This window comes from Malaclemys terrapin, chromosome 1 (genome assembly GCF_027887155.1).
Source record: "Malaclemys terrapin pileata isolate rMalTer1 chromosome 1, rMalTer1.hap1, whole genome shotgun sequence".
Classification (NCBI taxonomy): domain Eukaryota; kingdom Metazoa; phylum Chordata; order Testudines; family Emydidae; genus Malaclemys; species Malaclemys terrapin.
The window spans coordinates 226,232,486-226,251,857 of NC_071505.1; the positions used below are offsets into that span (position 1 = coordinate 226,232,486).

At 43.2% G+C, this 19,372-nt stretch overlaps 1 protein-coding gene across 1 annotated transcript; it reads left to right on the plus strand.

Annotated features, from left to right (window-relative positions):
- The first annotated feature begins 2,101 nt into the window (after positions 1-2,101).
- Positions 2,102-3,397, plus strand: LOC128836447 (uncharacterized protein F54H12.2-like). Its single transcript, XM_054026780.1, has one exon. The coding sequence runs from the start codon at positions 2,102-2,104 to the stop codon at positions 3,395-3,397; it is 1,296 nt and encodes a 431-aa protein (XP_053882755.1).
- Positions 3,398-19,372: the final 15,975 nt, after the last annotated feature.

The following is a 19,372-nucleotide window of genomic DNA, read 5'->3' on the forward strand; positions in this document are numbered from 1 at the left end:
CCCTGGTCATTTGTCCAATCTTCCACTTCTTGTAAGCTTCTTTGTGTGTTTAAGATCAGCAAGGATTTCACTGTTAAGCCACGCTGGTCGCCTGCCATATTTACTATTCTTTCTACACATCGGGATGGTTTGTTCCTGCAACCTCAATAAGGATTCTTTAAAATACAGCCAGCTCTCTTGGACTCCTTTCCCTCTCATGTTATTCTCCCAGGGGATCCTGCCCATCAGTTCCCTAAGGGAGTCAACGTCTGCTTTTCTGAAGTCCAGGGTCTGTATTTTCCTGCTCTCCTTTCTTCTTTGTGTCAGGAACTTGAACTCGACCATCTCATGGTCATTGCCTCCCAGTTTCCGATCCACTTTTCCGTCCTCTCCTAATTCTTCCCTGTTTGTGAGAAGCAGGTCAAGAAGGGCTCTGCCCCTAGTTGGTTCCTCCAGCACTTGCACCAGGAAATTGACCCCTACACTGTCCAAAAACTTCCTGGATTGTCTGTCCACCACAGTATTGCTCTCCCAGCAGATATCGGGGTGATTGAAGTCCCCCATGAGAACCAGGGCCTGTGATCTAGTAACTTCTGTTAATTGCTGGAGGAAAGCCTCATCCACCTCATCCCCCTGGTCTGGTGGTCTATAACAAACTCTCATCATGACATCACCCTTGTTGCTCACACTTCTCTCAGGTTTTTCTGCAGTTTCATACCGGAGCTCTGAGCAGTCATACTGCTGCCTCTTACATACAATGCAACTCCTCCACCTTTTCTGCCCTGCCTGTCCTTCCTGAACAGTTTATATCCATCCATGACAGTACTCCAGTCACGTGAGTCATCCCACCAAGTCTCTGTTATTCCAATCGCATCATAGTTCACTGACTGTTCCAGGACTTCCAGTTCTCCCTGCTTGTTTCCCAGGCTTCTTTCATTTGTGTATAGGCACTTTAGATAACTCATCGATCATCCCTCTTTCTCAGTATGAGACAGGAGTCCTCCCCTCATGCTCTCCTGCTTGTGCTTCCTCCCTTGATCCCATTTCTCCACTTACCTCAGGACTTTGGTCTCCTTCCCCCGGTGAACTTAGTTTAAAGCCCTCCTCACTAGGTTAGCCAGCCTGCTTGCAAAGATACTCTTCCCTCTCTTCATTAGGTGGAGCTCGTCTCTGCCTAGCACTCCTCCTTCTTGGAACACTGTCCCATGGTCGAAGAATCCAAAGCCTTCTCTCCGACACCACCTGCATAGTCATTCGTTGACTTCCACGATTCAATGGTCTCTAACCAGGCCTTTTTCTTGCACAGGGAGGATGGACGAGAACACCACTTGCGCCTCAAACTCCTTTATCCTTCTTCCCAGAGCCACGTAGTCTGCAGTGATCCGCTCAAGGTCATTCTTGGCAGTATCATTGGTGCCCACGTGGAGAAGCAGGAAGGGGTAGCGATCCGAGGGCTTGATGAGTCTCGGCAGTCTCTCCATCACATCATGTATCCTAGCTCCTGGCAAGCAGCAGACCTCTCGGTTTTCCCGGTCGGGGCAGCAGATAGATGACTCAGTTCCCCTGAGGAGGGAGTCCCCGACCACCACCACCCTGCTCCTCCTCCTCTTGGGAGTGGTGATCGTGGAACCCCCATCCCTAGGACAGTGCATCTCATACCTTCCAGTCGGTGGAGTCTCCTTCTGCTCCCTTCCCTCAGATGGGTCATCTAGTCCTCTCTCCACATTAGTACCTGTAGAGAGAACATGGAAATGATTGCTCACCTGTATCTCCATTGCTGGTACATGGACGCTCCTCTTTCTCCTTCTGGATGTCACATGCTGCCAAACTTCTTCACCATCCTCCTGTCCCTGCTGCGCCTGCTCTGAATCTTCAGAACATTGTGGCCGTAGAAGCATCTCCTGACGTCTGTCCAGGAAATCTTCATTACATCAGGGCTGATGTAAATTAAAAGGAGGAAGAGAAAGAAAAACATGTCATACCCGCGATGCACAGGTCCCCCGAAACCCTTTAAAAGAAGGGCTTTGACACGCAGAGCCGGCCATAAGCAAAAGTCCAAGAGGATGCCTGGGTGAAAGAGGAGATGTGCTCTGCCTGGTAAAAGAGACATATTTTAATCAACATGGCTTTTGTTCACTGCGGGTCTGAAGAGTGCACCAAATCCGAACTAGACTTGTTTCAAATAGCCCCTACGCAGACCAGCATTGAGAAAAGCATCTACATCGAGGTGCCGCCTCTATCGGCCATTATGGAGTCTGCCCCCATTGACTTTTTTATAGCAGGGAATGGCATAGATTATAAGGATTTAAACAACACACTGCTGTACCTGTGTTGCAAGATTGTAAAAGGAGACGGAACTGAACTTGCTGTGGACGCCGAAGTGGGCCTGGTGAATTACCCTGTGGCCTCTATTTTCAGTCAGTTGGATGTCACCCTGGGAGACCGCCTCATAAGCCAAAGCAACAACTGTTACCCTTACAGGGCCTTTATAAAATTGGTGCTCAATTACAGCGACGACATCCTCGCCACACAATTTTCCGCCGGCCTGTTTTACAAAGACACTGCTGGACAACATGAAGAAACAGAGTTGGATGGAGGGAATCTAGGGTTTGTAAGGCATGCAGAGCTGACGGTAGAGAGCAGAACGGTAGAGCTGCTGGGCCATTTACACAGCGACCTGTTTTTTCAAGGAAAACGTTTGTTAAATGGAGTGGATGTGAAAATTAAACTGACACGCAGTAAAGACGCTTTCTGTTTAATGGGCAGGGCGGCTGAAGGCTTTAAACTGCGCATTGTATCAGCGTCCTTTTTTGTGAAGAAAGTACGGGTGGCCCCGGGAGTCCATCTGGGGCACGCGGAGGCCCTGCTTACCGCTAATGCTAAATACCCCGTGGACCGTGTGGGAATGAAAGTGTTTAGCATCCCCGCAGGCAGCAGGGTCAGTAACCAGGAGAACCTGTTCTTGGGACAGTTACCCAAAATGCTTGTCCTAGGGTTTGTGGATAACGATGCCTTTAGCGGAAGTTACACTAAAAATCCCTTTCATTTTAAACATTACGATATTAATTTTGTGGCCTTGTATGTGGATGGTGAACAGATACCGACCAAGCCTCTGCAACTGGACTTCAAGGCAGGACGCTGCGTGAGAGAATACATGAATTTGGTACAGACAGCTAGTAAACACATGAAAGATCGTTCTCTGTTAATCGACTGTGAGGAGTTTGCACAGGGTTACACCTTGTTTGCCTTTGACCGGTCTCCCAACCAGGAATGCTCTGATCACTATTCCCTGATTAAAACTGGGAACCTGAGAGCAGAAATACGTTTTGGGAAGGCTTTAACGGTTACCGTCAATATGATTGTGTATGGGGTTTTTGACAATGTCATAGAAATAAATCAGAGGAGAAACGTTCTGTGACTACATGTGAACATGGACACCGTGCAGCTCTCACGTGTCTTATCAATGGACCCTTACACGAAAAAGAATTTCTTAGATGTGTTCCCTTGCGATTGGCTCCCAGGAGGCAAGCAGACTCAGAGACCCCTTGGCTTGGTGGTGAACACACAGCCACACAACCAACCGGGTGAACACAGGCTCACCTTGTATCTGGCGGAGTGTAACCATGGAGAGTTTTTTGACTCCTATGGGCACCCCCCCCCGTGTTGTTTCCTAAAAGAATTATGAAATTTTTAAACAAAAATGCCACAGACATGGTGTTTCACAATAGACAATTACAAGACCCTCACTCCGTTGCCTGCGGCTATCACTGCATGTTTTTCTTACATCATCGTAGCAAGGGATTATCTTTTGACTGGATTTTAAAATTGTATTCTAACAACTTAGTGCAAAATGACAGGATGGTGATGAATTTTATAAAAAATAAATTTAAATTCTTGGGCATGCCTAGCCTTGCTCAAACCATGTTTCAACAAGCCCAGACATGTGTATCTTGCTATGATTTTCATAGCCATGTTACCCAATAAAGCATCCCAAGTGAGGGGGTTTAAAGTCAATTGATGTTTGGTGAGTTTTTAAAAAAAACAAAACAAAACAAAACAAAAACAAAAACAAAAACCACCAATGACCAATTGAGAAAAAGTACACAGATTTTTTTTTTTAAATTATAGAAATGTTTTATTTAAAGCAAAACATTACCAGTTTTAAAAAAAAATTAGAATGTGAAAAACATTACACACTGAGCCATTTGGCTGTTTTAGCCAATTTTCGTTTTTTAGACGGCAAAAAAGGAGTCATGGTTTCTCGATCCACCCCAGTGTCAGCAATCGAGGCCTTGAGGCATTCCAAAAGATCTCTGTCGGCCACATTGCCCATGACGGAAGATGGTACGTTCAGTTCCGCCATGGCATTCATAAACACATCCCATCCTTTAGGTACATGTCTGCGAGGAACAGAGTGAGTCTGGGTGATGGCCCTAAGTCGAGCATGTTAGAACCATTAACCACAGAGCCTTTGTACACAAAAGACCCTTTATCTTTCCATGAAGAGAGATTTTTATCCTGGCCCAGCTTATTTAGCAATACTATTGCATTTTTCTTATAACGCTTATTCACGTTATCCAACACCTCCTGAGCAACAGAGTCTGAGTTCTTTGGTGTTTCTGGGGGTGTGCAGGCATACTTTGTTCCTGTTCCAGTAGAAACAGACTTATTTTCCCTTTATCCGCATCGCTCTGCTTCACGTACATTAGGTACCTTTGAAGCACGGTGCTGCAAAGTTTAACCTTTTCGTATTTAGCCAAGTCAGTTCTTTGAAGAACAGACTTCATTTCAGCATCCAGTAAGCGAGTTGCGGTTGTTCTGATATTTTCCTATGCTGGAGGGGGAGCCCTTAATTGCTCCAACTGGTGGCTGGGCACCAGGAACATTTTTTCTGCATACTCCATTATTGATTAGTTAAAAGCCCCGTTATCAGAGGGATAACAAAACTTAACAGAGGTCCGATAAACACCCCAGACTGCTACACCAGATGCTTTTTTCTTTTAAGTGAAACCCTTTTATTACACAAAGTTTTTATAAGTGTGCATTTCTTTTTCAGCACACGCACTTGATTCTGTGTTAAAGGTACGTTTCCTTTTAAGGTATTGAGCACTATTTCTGAGATGGCCGCTACTAGATCGTCAGAGGCCAAACACAGTATAGCCCTCCTTTGCTGCAGGACGATTTGCTAAGTAATTTTAAAAGGCCCAGGTTTCTCTTCACGCAGCTAGACATGTTTTCGGTCAGCAGCCCCGGGTATAAAAAGGGGCCTGCCGATAAGTCATCTCTTTTTATACCCAGCTGTTGTTCTTTTCAAAGTATAAACCACCGGCCAGTCTGGAGGGAAAAGACCAGTTCTTAGTCTATAAGCTTCTGGGGTGGAAGCATTTAAATCCACCACCAGGTAGCCATAAGGTCTTTTGGTAGCATCCTCAAAAGCTTCTAGAAAGAATTGAGCTTTGCCGGGGTACATTTGCCAAGCGAGCATAGCAATTTGTAATTTATCCCTGGGGTTTTTGAACAGAACCATGTACTTTGTGTTTAGGTTAATCGTGCGACTCTTTTTTCCCTGACAAAATACGTTTTGAACTATATACATAATGCTCAGGTTTCTGTGATGCACATACTTGGTAAAGGCTTTCTCCTCTTTCACAAGCAGAGTTCATCAGATCATCATATTTGCTTTATTAGTAGGAAACAAACTGTCATCGTCAAAAGCATCAGGCAGCCCCTCCACAAAATTGATAAAGGGATATTTACAAAGCAGTTCTTTATACCGAGATTGCCAACAACTGTAACATCACACAATATTCTCAGGCATAACAGACAGTGTGTGTTTGGCATTATCGAACAGGTTTTTTATAAAGTAATTTTTCCCGCAGTTGCTAGGCCCCGCGAGAATTGCAGAAAAGGGATGTTTCCACCTTGTATCCATTTTTTCAAAAGCTGTAGGGCAGGGTTTTAAAACCTTCTCCTAGGACCCTCTTGTTGTAAACCACTTTTTGTGTCTTTTTAAGGGTTTTTGTCTCTATTTGCCACTGGTTTTTGTTTCTTACGATAGAGGACTGCTGCACCTCTATCTTTTTTGAGGTGTTTTCTTGCAGACCCGTGCAATAGTCCAGGACTAGATCTTTCAAACTGTTGAAGTTGATCTTTTCACAGTTTGCTACGTTTAGGGTAATACCTTTGACTTTCATACAGGCCTTTCCACCCAACAGCTTATACCCATAGGTTTTCGGGCCTGCCGACACAAACTCAGTGATGTGTTGATCTGGCGGGCTCTCGCTCGTGAGGTCCCCTAAATATCCCCAGAGGGGGATTCCAGTCACCCTCCCTTTTCACAAATATCACTGAGTCAGTGTCGTGGTACAGGCACCGCTCAAGCAAACTGTTTAGGAGGCTGTATAAGCAGTGGTGAAACAGGCTATGAAAACATTGGTATTGCCAGAGACAGAGTACCGTTCGTTTGCGTGCTTCCATGACACGCACGCTGTTTCATCATTGATAAACTCGCAGGATGAAACCTCATAATTGGGGGAGAACAGGTACTGCAATAGTTCGTCAGGGTCTCTCGCGATGCTGGTGTTGGGTAGGTTGGATCTTTGGCCAAATTACCCCACAGAGAATTTAAAAACAAACAGTTTAGCAATTTGGCGTTTAGCAGGGTTTGATCTGATCTCGTGTTGGTGTAAATGCACACCTTCTTTCTGGTAGAAGTTGCTAACATACTTATTTTGGTTTTCCTCGTCTGTGCACCAACTGGGGTACCCTGAAGCCTCTTGTTTCTGGCGGAGGTGTAATTTTATGTACTCTGAAAAGAGTTTCAGATTTTTAATTAAAATGCCAGATTTCATAGATCTTAGCCACCGCGTACCCCTTCACTATGGCCGCATTCAATTCCACTGTGCACCAAGTCCTCAGGATGGCCCGCTCCTCGTCAGTATGGGTGCATGTCTCCTGCTGCTCAGTTTCTCCACAGGTTCGGCATAGCGGGAATGTAAGCTTGCCACCCACTCTGACAGGTAACAATGGGAAAAAGGCCTCGCGGGGGGTACACTTTAACTTTTGCAATTCCAAAATAATTTGCAAGGGGTCCAAATTTGTCAGACTATATCGGGGTGTCCGAAAGGGTATTCTTTGGTTTTGTTTACGAAAGGGTACAGGCTGGTAAAATCATAATAGTGGATTTCTTCCCCGGGGTTAGGCTTGTAATATAGGCGGATAGCATTTGTCTTCCCCCCCAAAAGAGCATTCCTAGGCACGAGAGGCTGGGGTAACTGGGCTCGGTTTAAAAAGTCTGCAAGCTCCCTGTCTGTTTCTTTCATCACCTCCCACTCGTGCTCCGAAAGAGTCCTCACTACAAAACTAAGTAGTTTCAGATAGTCGGTCTTGAGCTGCGTCTTGTAATAAAGAAACCCAAAAGATGTCCCCGTCCTAGGATTTTGTGCTTTTTCACAACAACAGGTGACACAGCCGTGGAAAAAAACACCCATTAAACTCAAAGGCTATGTGTACCCCATCAACATTGGCATAACGGTCTAAAAAGTAGGGGCCTACCTGTAGTTCCCCACCCTGTAAAGTGTGCCGTATTTGTATATTTTCTGTGTGAGAGCTAAACAACAGCTACTGAATAGATGGGGTCGAATATCTCTTTCTGCCTGTGATAGTTGTCTGGAGGGAGAAGAGCTACCATGTTAGGCTCCAAAAACATAAACCTGTACATAGCCATGCAGACAGATGCCAGTGTTATGTACCAGAATGGATCTATACACAGTTTTATCTCGGTGAATTTACCAGGTTCTTTCTCTACTACATCTCCCTTCTCCGTCAGTTTCATAATCTCTTTTCTGTATAGGATACAGGCCTGTCTCAAAATTTTGACATCCTGCTGACAGTAATATGCGAGCTCTTTCTGCAAGTCAAATGCCTCAGAGCTGTGGTCCCGATACCAGTTGAGAAACTCTGCTTTTTCTCTGGGCATCATGCTTTCTACACCATAGTCCTCCATACCGGGCATAGGCCCAGCGTAATTTTGATTTTCTAAAGTGTTAAAAAAGTATGGAGAATACCCTTTGCACCCTTCAAGCCCCATCCCCTGCGGTAGCTTGCTAAGCTTAATGGACAAGAAGTTTAAAGAGCCTATAAAACGAATGCCCAGGGCCTTAACTTCCATGCACATTAATTTACTACCCTGAGTGATCAGTTCTAGGCCCATCTTTTCCTTGAGTAACTGTCTAACAATGAAGTACGCATAATAACCTTTAGAATTGTGTGCTAGGAATGTGTAGTCCTGAAACTCTTTGCCAATAAAGGTCTTAAACACAGAAAGACACTCATCGCCCTTAAATTCCCAGGATTTTTCTGGCTTTAGGGACATAGCAAAAATGTAACTGGGAGTGTGCAACCCGGTCTCCTGCGTGCATTCGAAATCATAAAAAAATATATAAATAAATAAATAATAATATACTTTTCTAAAGATTTGGGCTTTCTAAGGCTGTCCATAAAACAGAGGTGACTGTCTACATCACCAACGATCAAACCCTGACACTGCTTACACCGCCTCCCTTTACACCTATGCCGCTTATCCACATAAGACTGACAATTATCACACAAAGTTTTAGACAGGCATTCAACTTGTTTTTTTGATGCACAGTCGATATGTCTGTCTAAACACTCTTTGGGCTGACAATACAGTCTACAGCTAGGACACTGCTGCTGCACGCCCACGCTGTCTGAGCACATTACGCTCAAGCAGAGGCGGCAATGATACCTGCAAGAGTGGTCGTGGTTGTACACCGTGAGGCAAAACTCACAATAATTTTTCACTCCGAACAACTTTTTTCCATCCAGAACCCCATAGTAATGCTCATTGTGCAACAGGATAAAATAAGTCTTGGGTACACTGTGCCCCCCGTTTTAAAAAAGCCCCAGCCGCCTTTCGCCGTATACAGCACCACCTGTATGTTAACTCCTAAATGCTGTTCAAACTTTGCTACGTCACTGAGCATAACCTTTTTTTGATCTGACCACCCCAGTTTCTCATGCAACTTTCTCGCCTCCACTAACAATTCCGCGTCCGTAGGTTTACGATCGGGCATGATGGCCGAGAGCCCACCCGCAAAACACAGATTGGTACCGGTGTAAGTCAGATCTACTAAACACGGTCTCTTTTTATGAATAATTTGACTACTAAGGATAGAATTTAAAAAACCTCTATGAGCGCCCCCAGCCCGGTTTTTTACAACTGTCACAATGAGGTGCAATGTCCCATCGACATGTAACTCTCTATTGCTCTGTAGCAGCTTTGAGGTCTGATTTAAGAAATCCTCAGCAGACAGCTCATCCCTAGTTCTTTTGACCAAAAACAAAGAGTTAAGTTAAAATTATGGCTCTCTAAACGTAACTGAACATAATCATCAGGGCCTACCCTACCATTAACGTCATCGAGCACTAACTGTATTCCCCGGTGTATGGCTTCAATAACCTGCTGAGCTGAATGTATTTGCTCAAGATTGACAAAACAAAATTCCTGACAATACACCGACTCCCCAAATCTGGATAATTCACGTTGCCAACTTCTCACTCTCTCCATATACACCTTGGTATTTTCGGGGTTACTTGGGGGTTCCTCTTCGAGATCATTAGCGGCATCTTCTACATATTATGCTATTTGAGAGTCAGACTCTGAGGCGCCTCCATGAGGGTCATTGGGAGTAGAACGGGACCCGTCTAGAGAGCCCTCTGGGGAATTTGCTAAACCAGAGTCTGATTCCACCTCCCCATTTTCAGACAAGCCAGTTTGAGAGCCTCCAGTAGGGGGCATCTCTTTTTGTTTTTTTTTCTTCATTACCTCTTTAGCCCTTTTTAAAATGTTTACAACAACCCGGGCCTGGAACTTTTTGGCAGCCATCTGTTTATCCCCCAAGTGCTGTCCCCCATTTTGTTTACACATGAGCTGATGTGTACCCTGGAGGGTGCCCCTTTTACCCAGGCCCCTTTTCATGACTAGTTATGCCTGCTCAGAGCCACCCTTTCCAGCCCTCATGTCTTTCAGCATGGCTCTGAACAAAGCATCATATTTTTTCCCATTTCTTTCTAGAATCCCATTCTTTTAGACTCCCCGAGGATACAGCATCCATTACTTTTCTGAGGAAAGCATCAAACTCTTCCCAAATACTAGAATATGGGGGAACTGTGACGAGCTTATGGTTTTGGGAGAATGGTTTGTCAGTTCTTGGTTTTTTATTCACAACCCCTAGAGCGCATGCTCCGGGTTTGTGAATGTGGGCATTTTCGCTCACAGTTTCCTCAGGGCTTGGTGTGGTGGTGGCCGCTGAGGAACTAGAGTGCTGGTAGTGTGATTGCAATTCCTCAGCATCGCAGAAGCTTTTAGTCCTTGTTTTTTTAAACGCAGCCCCTAGAGCGCATGCTCTGGGTTTGCGCACATTCAGAACCCCTAGAGTGCGTGCTCTGGGTTTGTGAATGTGGGTATTTTCGCTCACAGTTTCCTCAGGGCTTGGTGTGGTGATGGCCGCTGAGGAACTGGAGTTGTGGTGGCATGGTTGTTTTTTACCAGAATCTTTTGTTTTGTCCTTGGGTTTGACATATATGAGGTTTGGACCGCCCAGATGCTTCAGCTGCACTCTTGTGCTGTTTTGCGTTGTTAAAGGTCTCAAAGCAGATTCCTGGTTGGTTGGCAGTTCTGGAGGAGGTGTCCTTGTAGCTCTGACTACAGCATTGTCAGAAAAGTTGCCCAGGCCTGTGAGGGGGAAAAAACAACAACATTTTACAAAACTGAACTTTACCATCTCTCTCACCCACACCTATGTATTTACTTAAAATACAAAGCCTCATAGAACAACCAAACCAATAAGCAAAATATATTTACAGGGCTTCATCCATCCATCAGTCACTGATGCTGGTGAATTTTCCTTTTCAGCTGCCTCTTTACTTTTTCTTTTCAGCTTGTTTTCCCTCTGGTCTAAGGATCTCTCATGTTTTGACTGTACTGTCGAGCAAACAACATTATTATAAAACACATGAAACGGTCTTGTAAACTTGATATATATATAAATAAATATATATTCATTCATTTCATTAGGGCGTTTTTCTATTTAAAAAGTCATAGCTTTACAACAAAATAATCCATTTCAGGCTGTATTTAAAAACCTGTGTTTGTTGTACATCTCATTTTGCAGAATAAAAACCAAAAACTGCTTTTAAAAATCCATTTTGCACAAAAACCCTTGTTAGTTTGAAACACACATACCACCAGCTTAAAACCCACAGTTTGCAACCAAATACTTTTCAATAAACCCACATGCATTTAAAAGCCACGTGGTTGTTCTGTCCCCCAGCCATGTGTGTTTGGGGCCTTTGGTTTAGTTAGTAGCATTCCGCCCACCCCAAGTGCCTCAAACCCCATTTTTAAAAACCCATCACATTATGCACAGTAAAAAACCCTGTTAGTTTGAAACAAACCAATTACTTAAAAAAAAAAAAAAAAACCTTGCACAGGCCCCTCTCTCACACACACACAAAACAGCAGCTTTATAAAACACACCAAACCAAGTTAGCAGCCATATACTTTTCAAAAGCCTACATGCATTTAAAAGCCAGTTGCAAAAAAAAAAAAAAAAAAAAAAAAGTATTAAGCACAACTATAGTTAAAATGGTTTTTACCTTGGCCTGGTGGTGAAATGCAGTTTAAAGTTACTAGTTGCATGCTAAACAGATCACACTGCAATAAACATAGGCACCATTATTTACTAAGACAGCATGGACAAAGAGTGGCATTATATAATATATAGTTTCAGAGTTAAAGACAGCAAGTCTTACCTCTTTTTACAGTCCAGAAGCTATCCAAGAAAGTTTTATGTTGAAAAGGACAAGTGCCAGCAAACCTGAGGTTTTTATACCATCTTAGCCCATTGTTTCCAACAGACTTCAACACAGTTGCTAACAGATTAATTTAATGACCCCTCCCATAGCATTCCCTTTTGTGATCTGGGGTAGTGAAACCATGTTGTCTGCACAACAGGGCTTTTTTTTTTCCCCCTTTAAGTTAAAATACATTTGTGGCTTTCTTACAGTATTAAACAGTACCCATTTCCAAGTGGGGGGCCCTTTTGTAGATATCAATGGGGCTTGGTTGTTTTTTTAAAACATGTTTCTTTCATGCTTAAAGTTTGGGGGGTAGGGTTGTTTCCTAGAAAGAATGACCCATAGCATTCAACCAACTCCTGGGCCATATTTAAACTGTCCAATAGCGTTCCACCAACTCCTGGGTCCTTTAAACTGTCCAATAGTGCTCTACCAACCCCAAGGGTTATATTTAAACTGTCCAATAGCATCTGTGAATTCCTGAGGTTTAATTTCATTTCGTATTAAGCAGAACTCACCATCCACCCCCACCCACCCCTTACTATGGGTGCACTCCCACCAAATGTAACCCTATAGCAACAAGGGTAAGTAATTGCAGTCACCCTGACTATTCAGTGAGGGGTGTGTGTGGTTAAACCCATTCAGATCAATAGACTAAGTATAGCTCAATGGTTTAAGCATTGGCCTGCTAAACTTAGGGTTGTAAGCTCAACCCTTGAGAGGGCCACTTAGGGATCTGGGGCAAAATTAATATTCGGTCCTGCTAGTAAAGGCAGTTCTATGAGATAGGTATATCTCCATATTAACTCTATTGTCTAAACTAGCCTTGTTTGTTTTATTGTAAGCACATCTTTAGGATTTTTCCCCCTCCCACAACATACATTTCAGCATTTTGCTATAAATGGGTCTCTTTTACACACACACACACACACACACACACACACAAAAAAAACCACAAGAGCTAATTCTCACAAACAATTTATTTTTTATTTAAAAGACATACAGCTCCTTGAAAACAAACCGAACTGCTTCATTAAAACTTTTTAGCTCACTTAAGGGCCAAAGGCCTTCTAACAAAACACAGATAGTCACAAACATGTTTTTTTTCTTTTTTAATTTACAGCTATCAAGTTTTATATCACATGTTTGTCCCCTCACTATTCTCTAACTTAATCCTTTTAGATTTTTTACAAATAGTCTTTTTCTTAAGCAGGGTTCTGTAACTCTTTGTGCGGACTAGACGGTCAATATAACGCTGTAAGCAGGCAACTTCCGGTTTCATCATTTTCTTTAGAACACGGTCAGGGTTTACACTGAATTGCACAGTATTTATCAAGGTCACCCCTTGTGCTAAATGTTCTTGGGTTAGGCACAGACATTACATACCATAACCTATGGCAATAACAGTGTTTAATAAGCTTTCCAAACACAGCTCAGCACACAGGCCCCAGAGCTTGCAGTTTATATCCACTGAAGTCCAAGTCACACAGTCATGGTGCCTTTGGCCTGGCGCATCTATGACACAGTCCTCACAATCTTCAAAAAGCTTTTCCGTAAGGCAGTGTTTAAGGATAGCATAAACAGCAACAAGTACAATAGTCCGCATGACTTTTTTACGCTCACGACGTGGCACTGGCTCAGTTAGTTCTATGTCGAGCTGCCTCCTAAACTCCTCATAGCCATTATCCTCAGAGTCCTCTTCAGCAACTTGTATCGGCGTTGAGCAAAAACATGGTGGGCCCGGTTCATCTTTGCTGCTTGATGCAACACTGTCCAGGGCCTCTGGGTCCTCTAGAAAGGCATTGTCAAGCTGTTGAGAAATTTTCAGAAAAGAAAAGTGTAAGCACCCCCACTGCTTGTTTTTTAATTTACACAGCCCCCGGTTCCTAACCCATTACCCACCCCTCCTCGACCGCTGCTTCTTAATCATTCATTTACCTGAGCGCCGTCTTTTCCGTTCGCCTTGTCTGCTGGTGACTCCCCCAAGCCGCAATCACCTTCCACCTCTGAGGGGGTGGACAAAGAGAGACCGCCATGCTCATCGGGCTGTCTCACGAGGGTTTTGGGGTCGGGTTCCGGTGTAGCCAGCAACAGCTGGGCCAAAGGGCTCCCCTCGGTCGCTCCCTCCTTCTCCTCGGAACTGTCACTGATGTAGCGCTTTCTCCACACAAGTGCTTGGGGCTAAAACAAAGTCTGAAGTTCTCACGGGGGTGGTCAAGGAGTCCATGTTTCCTCTCAGCAGCCTTTCCGCGATTTCAAAAACACGTGTCCTTAGTAAGAGATGACCGCATCCTTTGTCTGGTGCTGGGACTTATGGGGTAATGGTGCTGCACTCTGATTGGCAGAGGGCCTTGGGAGGAGTTCTTAGTGGGGTCACACGACTCACTTCCGGAGGAGTCACTCCAACCTGGAAGTCACCCTGATTAATCAAAAACTCCTCTCAGGGTGGTCCTGTCAGGACAAAACCCTGCCTGATTGGTAGAGGGTGGTGGGGGGAGTTCTTATAGGGGTCACATGACACACCTTGCTTCCAGTCAGGTGGCACCTTTACCCCGGAAGTAATACCCCTATGGGGCGGGATTTCCTGTGACAGGTGGGACGGACCAAGGGGTCAAGTGGTGGGGCTTAAGGGGGCAATGGGAGGGGTTAGTGTTTGATTGACGGTAGGGCCCTTATACTACTTATGTTTCCCCTGCCCTCTGAGTATATCCCCCTAGAAGGCTGTTGTGACCCCTTTACAGCTCCCTTATACTGTTGGAATAGCATAAAGGGCCCACAGCAGAGTCTGGACGCTATCCCTAGGATTTTATTCCTAGTTCTTCCAGAAACTACCTGTGTGATGATAGACAAATCACCTGACCTCTGCATGCCTCATTTTCCCCATCTAGGCTTAGAAATACTCCTGTGAAGTAGGCAAGATTTTCTTCACCTGACAACTACTGATAGTGTCCACAAGGAGGAGATGGCCTCACATGTGCAGAAAAATGGATAAGACATTGATTCCAAGTTACGAGAATAGGTCTGTGTATTCAGAACACAGCGGAAGTTGGTTTGATATAGTGGAGGCCCTCCTAATAGATGGCTTCAAAAGACTAGTAAGTGAGAGTCTTTGTTTGTAGTCCAAGAGGAGGGTCCACAACTTCACCAAATGTGCCCAAACCTCTGTATTCAAATGCTAATGCTCATGACCATAGCATGCTCTTTACTATATGACCAGTGCCACAGCACATCATACAATACAACTGATCATGGCGAATAAACCTCTAATAACCCCTTGAGACCTTTTTTCCCTTTCTCTTGCAGAAAGAGGATGGCCTGAAAGAATAAAAAGGTACCAGGTCAGCAGAGGAAGCAAGATAAAGGTACTGTGTTAACTAATACAGTCATCTCCAGCTGACGACTTATCCTTTGACCTGTAATTATTTGGATTCCAGTTTGGACCTTTTTTCATGTTATCTTTTACTTACATTTCAGGTACTTTTACCTACATTTGTATGTTACATATGTGAAAGATCAGTATCTTCCTTGTCTATTTTTATGAATGAGAAATCACCTATTTTGAGGTTTGATAGTGCAAGTCTATTTTTATTCTTAGTGGGTGACATTTTCTTGCATACAGAGGACTGGAACAAGTACTATGAAAAACTGAAGTTGCACTGAAGTCCTCAAAATATGGCTTAAATTAGACTTAAGTGCTGCATAGGCATTTTGCTGGCCCTCTGTCTAGGGGTGAATTTCACCCCAAATGTTTAACTTTTTTGTCACTATAAAATAGATTGTGTTTTACAGATATTTTAGCCTTTTGTCATTGCAGTTGGACCAACATTGCTCTCTGAAGGAAAAACAAGCCTCATTTAAATAACAGAGGGGTTCCAAGATTTTTGGGGACCTCTTAGTTGATCTCATTAAAAGGGAAAGTGAGTACCCCACAAGTAGAAAATTGCTTTTAATTCTCCAAAATAAACAGAATTACATGTGATTAAAATCCAAGATAATCTGTTATATTTCCCTACAAAAATCTCTTACAGGCCTTATCTATGTACATGCTGTCACAGTGTCTTGGGTAGCTCACAACTGAGAGAGCCAATCTCAGGTCAGACTGTCAAAAAATACGACAGACCCCCCAAACTGGTGGCATATTCTATAACTAGACTCCACCAAACCAGTAAGAAGCATGCACTCCTGGATTACAATTTTACTCTTACCATGGAGCCACAGACAGTCCCTTTATACTCTCCACCCCCTCTTTACCATCCAGACAAACTGGACTTTGTGATGAAAGGTTATTAAAATAAAAAATCACATTAGGTCACTCCTGACACCAAAGGGCCAATCACTTATGCCAGGTCAACAGATGCTCTTCATCTTACACCAAAGACAACGACAATGCTGGCAGCCAATTTATCTATTAAACTAACTAAACTAACAAAAGCTTATGCTCAAATAAATTTGTTAGTCTCTAAGGTGCCACAAGTATTCCTCATTCTTTTAACTAATGGTTTGTTAGCTAAGAAAAATAAATGAATTATTGAGAGGTTAAAACAGATAAAATACATTTCAGATGAAGCATAGTTTGTAAATCCAAATGATTAGCAGAGGTGTATTAATCTGCCGGTTTTCCATACATCTCTCAGGGTTATCTCAGCTTTGGGGCTGTCTGTCTTATATCAGGAACACCAAAAGTGTCCAAACAGCTCAGAGATCCAGTATTGCTCCCAGGGTTCATTTTATAGCTGTTTTCCCTGGAAACTGTCTGTCAAGTGTTCCCATCACAGCAGGAGCTCTCCCTTGGTTGACTAAATGCAGAAAAAGTTTGTGGATTTTCCCTTGTTGAACACAATGACCCGTGCCTTGAAGTTAAAATGCGTCTTCATTTACAGTTCCAAGGCTCTGATACTGTTTAATGGGCAACTATACATAATGCATTTAGTTACAGCCATCCAGAAAATCTATCATTAGTTTCCTGAACAATGTGATAGCCAGAAACAATCCTTTATTAAGCAACAGAGGGTCCTGTGGCACCTTTAAGACTAACAGAAGTATTGGGAGCATAAGCTTTCGTGGGTAAGAACCTTTAAGGCTAACAGAAGTATTGGGAGCATAAGCTTTCGTGGGTAAGAACCTCACTTCTTCAGATGCCACCAAGAGGTTCTTACCCACGAAAGCTTACGCTCCCAATACTTCTGTTAGTCTTAAAGGTGCCACAGGACCCTCTGTTGCTTTTTACAGATTCAGACTAACACGGCTACCCCTCTGATACTTGAATCCTTTATTAGTTTCCATGAAGTTTACACATCAGACACCTCCTCATCTTAGCATTAATACATACTTTTGACATAACCCTAAGTCAAAGGATAGCAATCACAGAAAGATAGGCAAATCAAAACCATTACATTCCTTTGAACTATTCTAACATACAAGTGAATTGATACACTTAACACCTCTTTGAGCCTCAGATACAAGTTAATTGTTCCGAGACTCTGACCTGAGCTGGCTTCTCAGTGTCACAGAGCTGGTCTGTCAGTGTCACACATGCAATATGCCTTTCTAGATAGAGCACATTTGTGAGAAAATGTTATCCTCTGAGAATTCTCTAAGCCACAGAATCAAAGACTGAAACAGAAAGGAAGGGAAAGGAATCTGAACTTGATCTCAAATTCATAATTATGAAAAAATATTGACATTGGCACCCCTGTGGCTTCTGGAACTTTACATTGTGTAGTACAGTAAAAAAAAATACCACTCTGAGTTTAAAAATGTTGCCTTTCCAAGCAGCCACAACCTCTGGGGAAATAAAGAGGATAATGAAGGTCACAATAACAATCTGAAAGCTAAAAGAAACTGCATCATTACCACCTACAAAAGGTAATATTTCTTTTTGCTCAGTCTCCTGTGCAGTCACAGAAAGCAGCAGATTTTGAGAAATGTTGCACTTTCCCCTTTGCGTTGGTCTACGACGAGCCCCTCAATGGACTGGTCTGAAAATACAGAATACAATGAGGTGCAAAGACAGCACCCAAGAGGGAAGCAGAGCCATTTGAAAACACATTTAGTCAATTTTAAGAGGCTGGGACATATGAGGACTAGATCTCTTGTAGTATTAGTAATTGCAGATTGTTTGCTTTATTATAAAGTAGAAAACACTATAATTTAGAATATTAGAAAAATGTCTACAAAAGCATAGGCCCTTTTACTTCCTGTGATCAGGCAGAATGTGAAATTGTCAAGAATCCTCATCACATGTCTCCGATGAAGATGACTTGGGTGTTTCCTTCATAGAGCCCTATAAGAATGGAAAAGATCAGCTGAGTGGGGTGAGGAACAACAGTAAGGGCCTGAAACAAAACCCATTGAAAAAAATGGAGTCTTTCCATTGACCTCAATAACATTTGAGTGATCTCACATGATTATTTTTTAGTTACATTAAAAAATTTGGGAGCACCAACTTAGGCAGTTTGCGTTTACATAAAAACAATGTTTAAGTAATCATGGAAATTAAAGATTGAACAAATTAATTACCCTATTGCCCAGGAGTGATAGCTTATTAAGCTAAGCCTCAAATTAGAAATACTTAGACTAGGGATCGGCAATCTTTGGCACACGGCCTGCCAGGGTAAGCACCCTGGCGGGCCGGGCTGGTTTGTTCACCTGCCGCATCCGCAGGTTTGGCCGATCGCAGCTCCCACTGGCTGCGGTTCACCGCTACAGGCCAACGGGGGTGGCGGGAAGCAGTGCAGGCCGAGGGATGTGGGGAGGAAGGGAGGTGAGTCCTGGGGATAGACTGAGGAGATCCTACCCTAAGTTACAGGTTATATGGTATGAGCCCTGAAACCCCCTCACTAGAACCAAGTAAATTCTTGTTATAGGAGACTATGGGTGATGGGCAGATGGTGCCCCTCCCCTCTGCTAATGTTTAATAAAATTTGTGGCCTACTGCTTAATTCCATGCATTTGTCTGTTCACATTTTGCCATTGTGTCTGCATCAAGTCTTCTCAACACTGTTGTCCGGCTGCCTCTGTCCATGCTTGTGGTAGTTGTATTTCAGGAATGGAGTGAACTCTCTCTGTGTGTGTGTGTGGCTTGGTACTGATACATGTAATTATACAACCCTAATGTCTAACTTTTGGCCAAATACAGTATACTTTTTGTTACCAAAGCTGTATAACAGTGGTGAAATGTTTTTGTGATTTTTTCCCCCCATTCTGTTTTGGGCAGTTTTGAATTCCCATCATGTTATTCTTCTACATAGTTTTAGAAAACTCATCATGATTTGCAACAAAGTGTGTGAAAAGCCTATTTTGCTTGGAATTTATGTAAAGATGTATTTAATATATCAGTTATAAGTGCTGTTTCACTTTAAAATATGAACTAGATGTACATTCCATAAGTTATTTTATTTTAAATAACATACAATCCCCCCTGCCCCACACAAAAACAAAAAAATACAAAAAACCCCAACAACAACAAAAACTTATGTTAAAAGATTATAGTTTAGGTTGCAAAATCACTCAA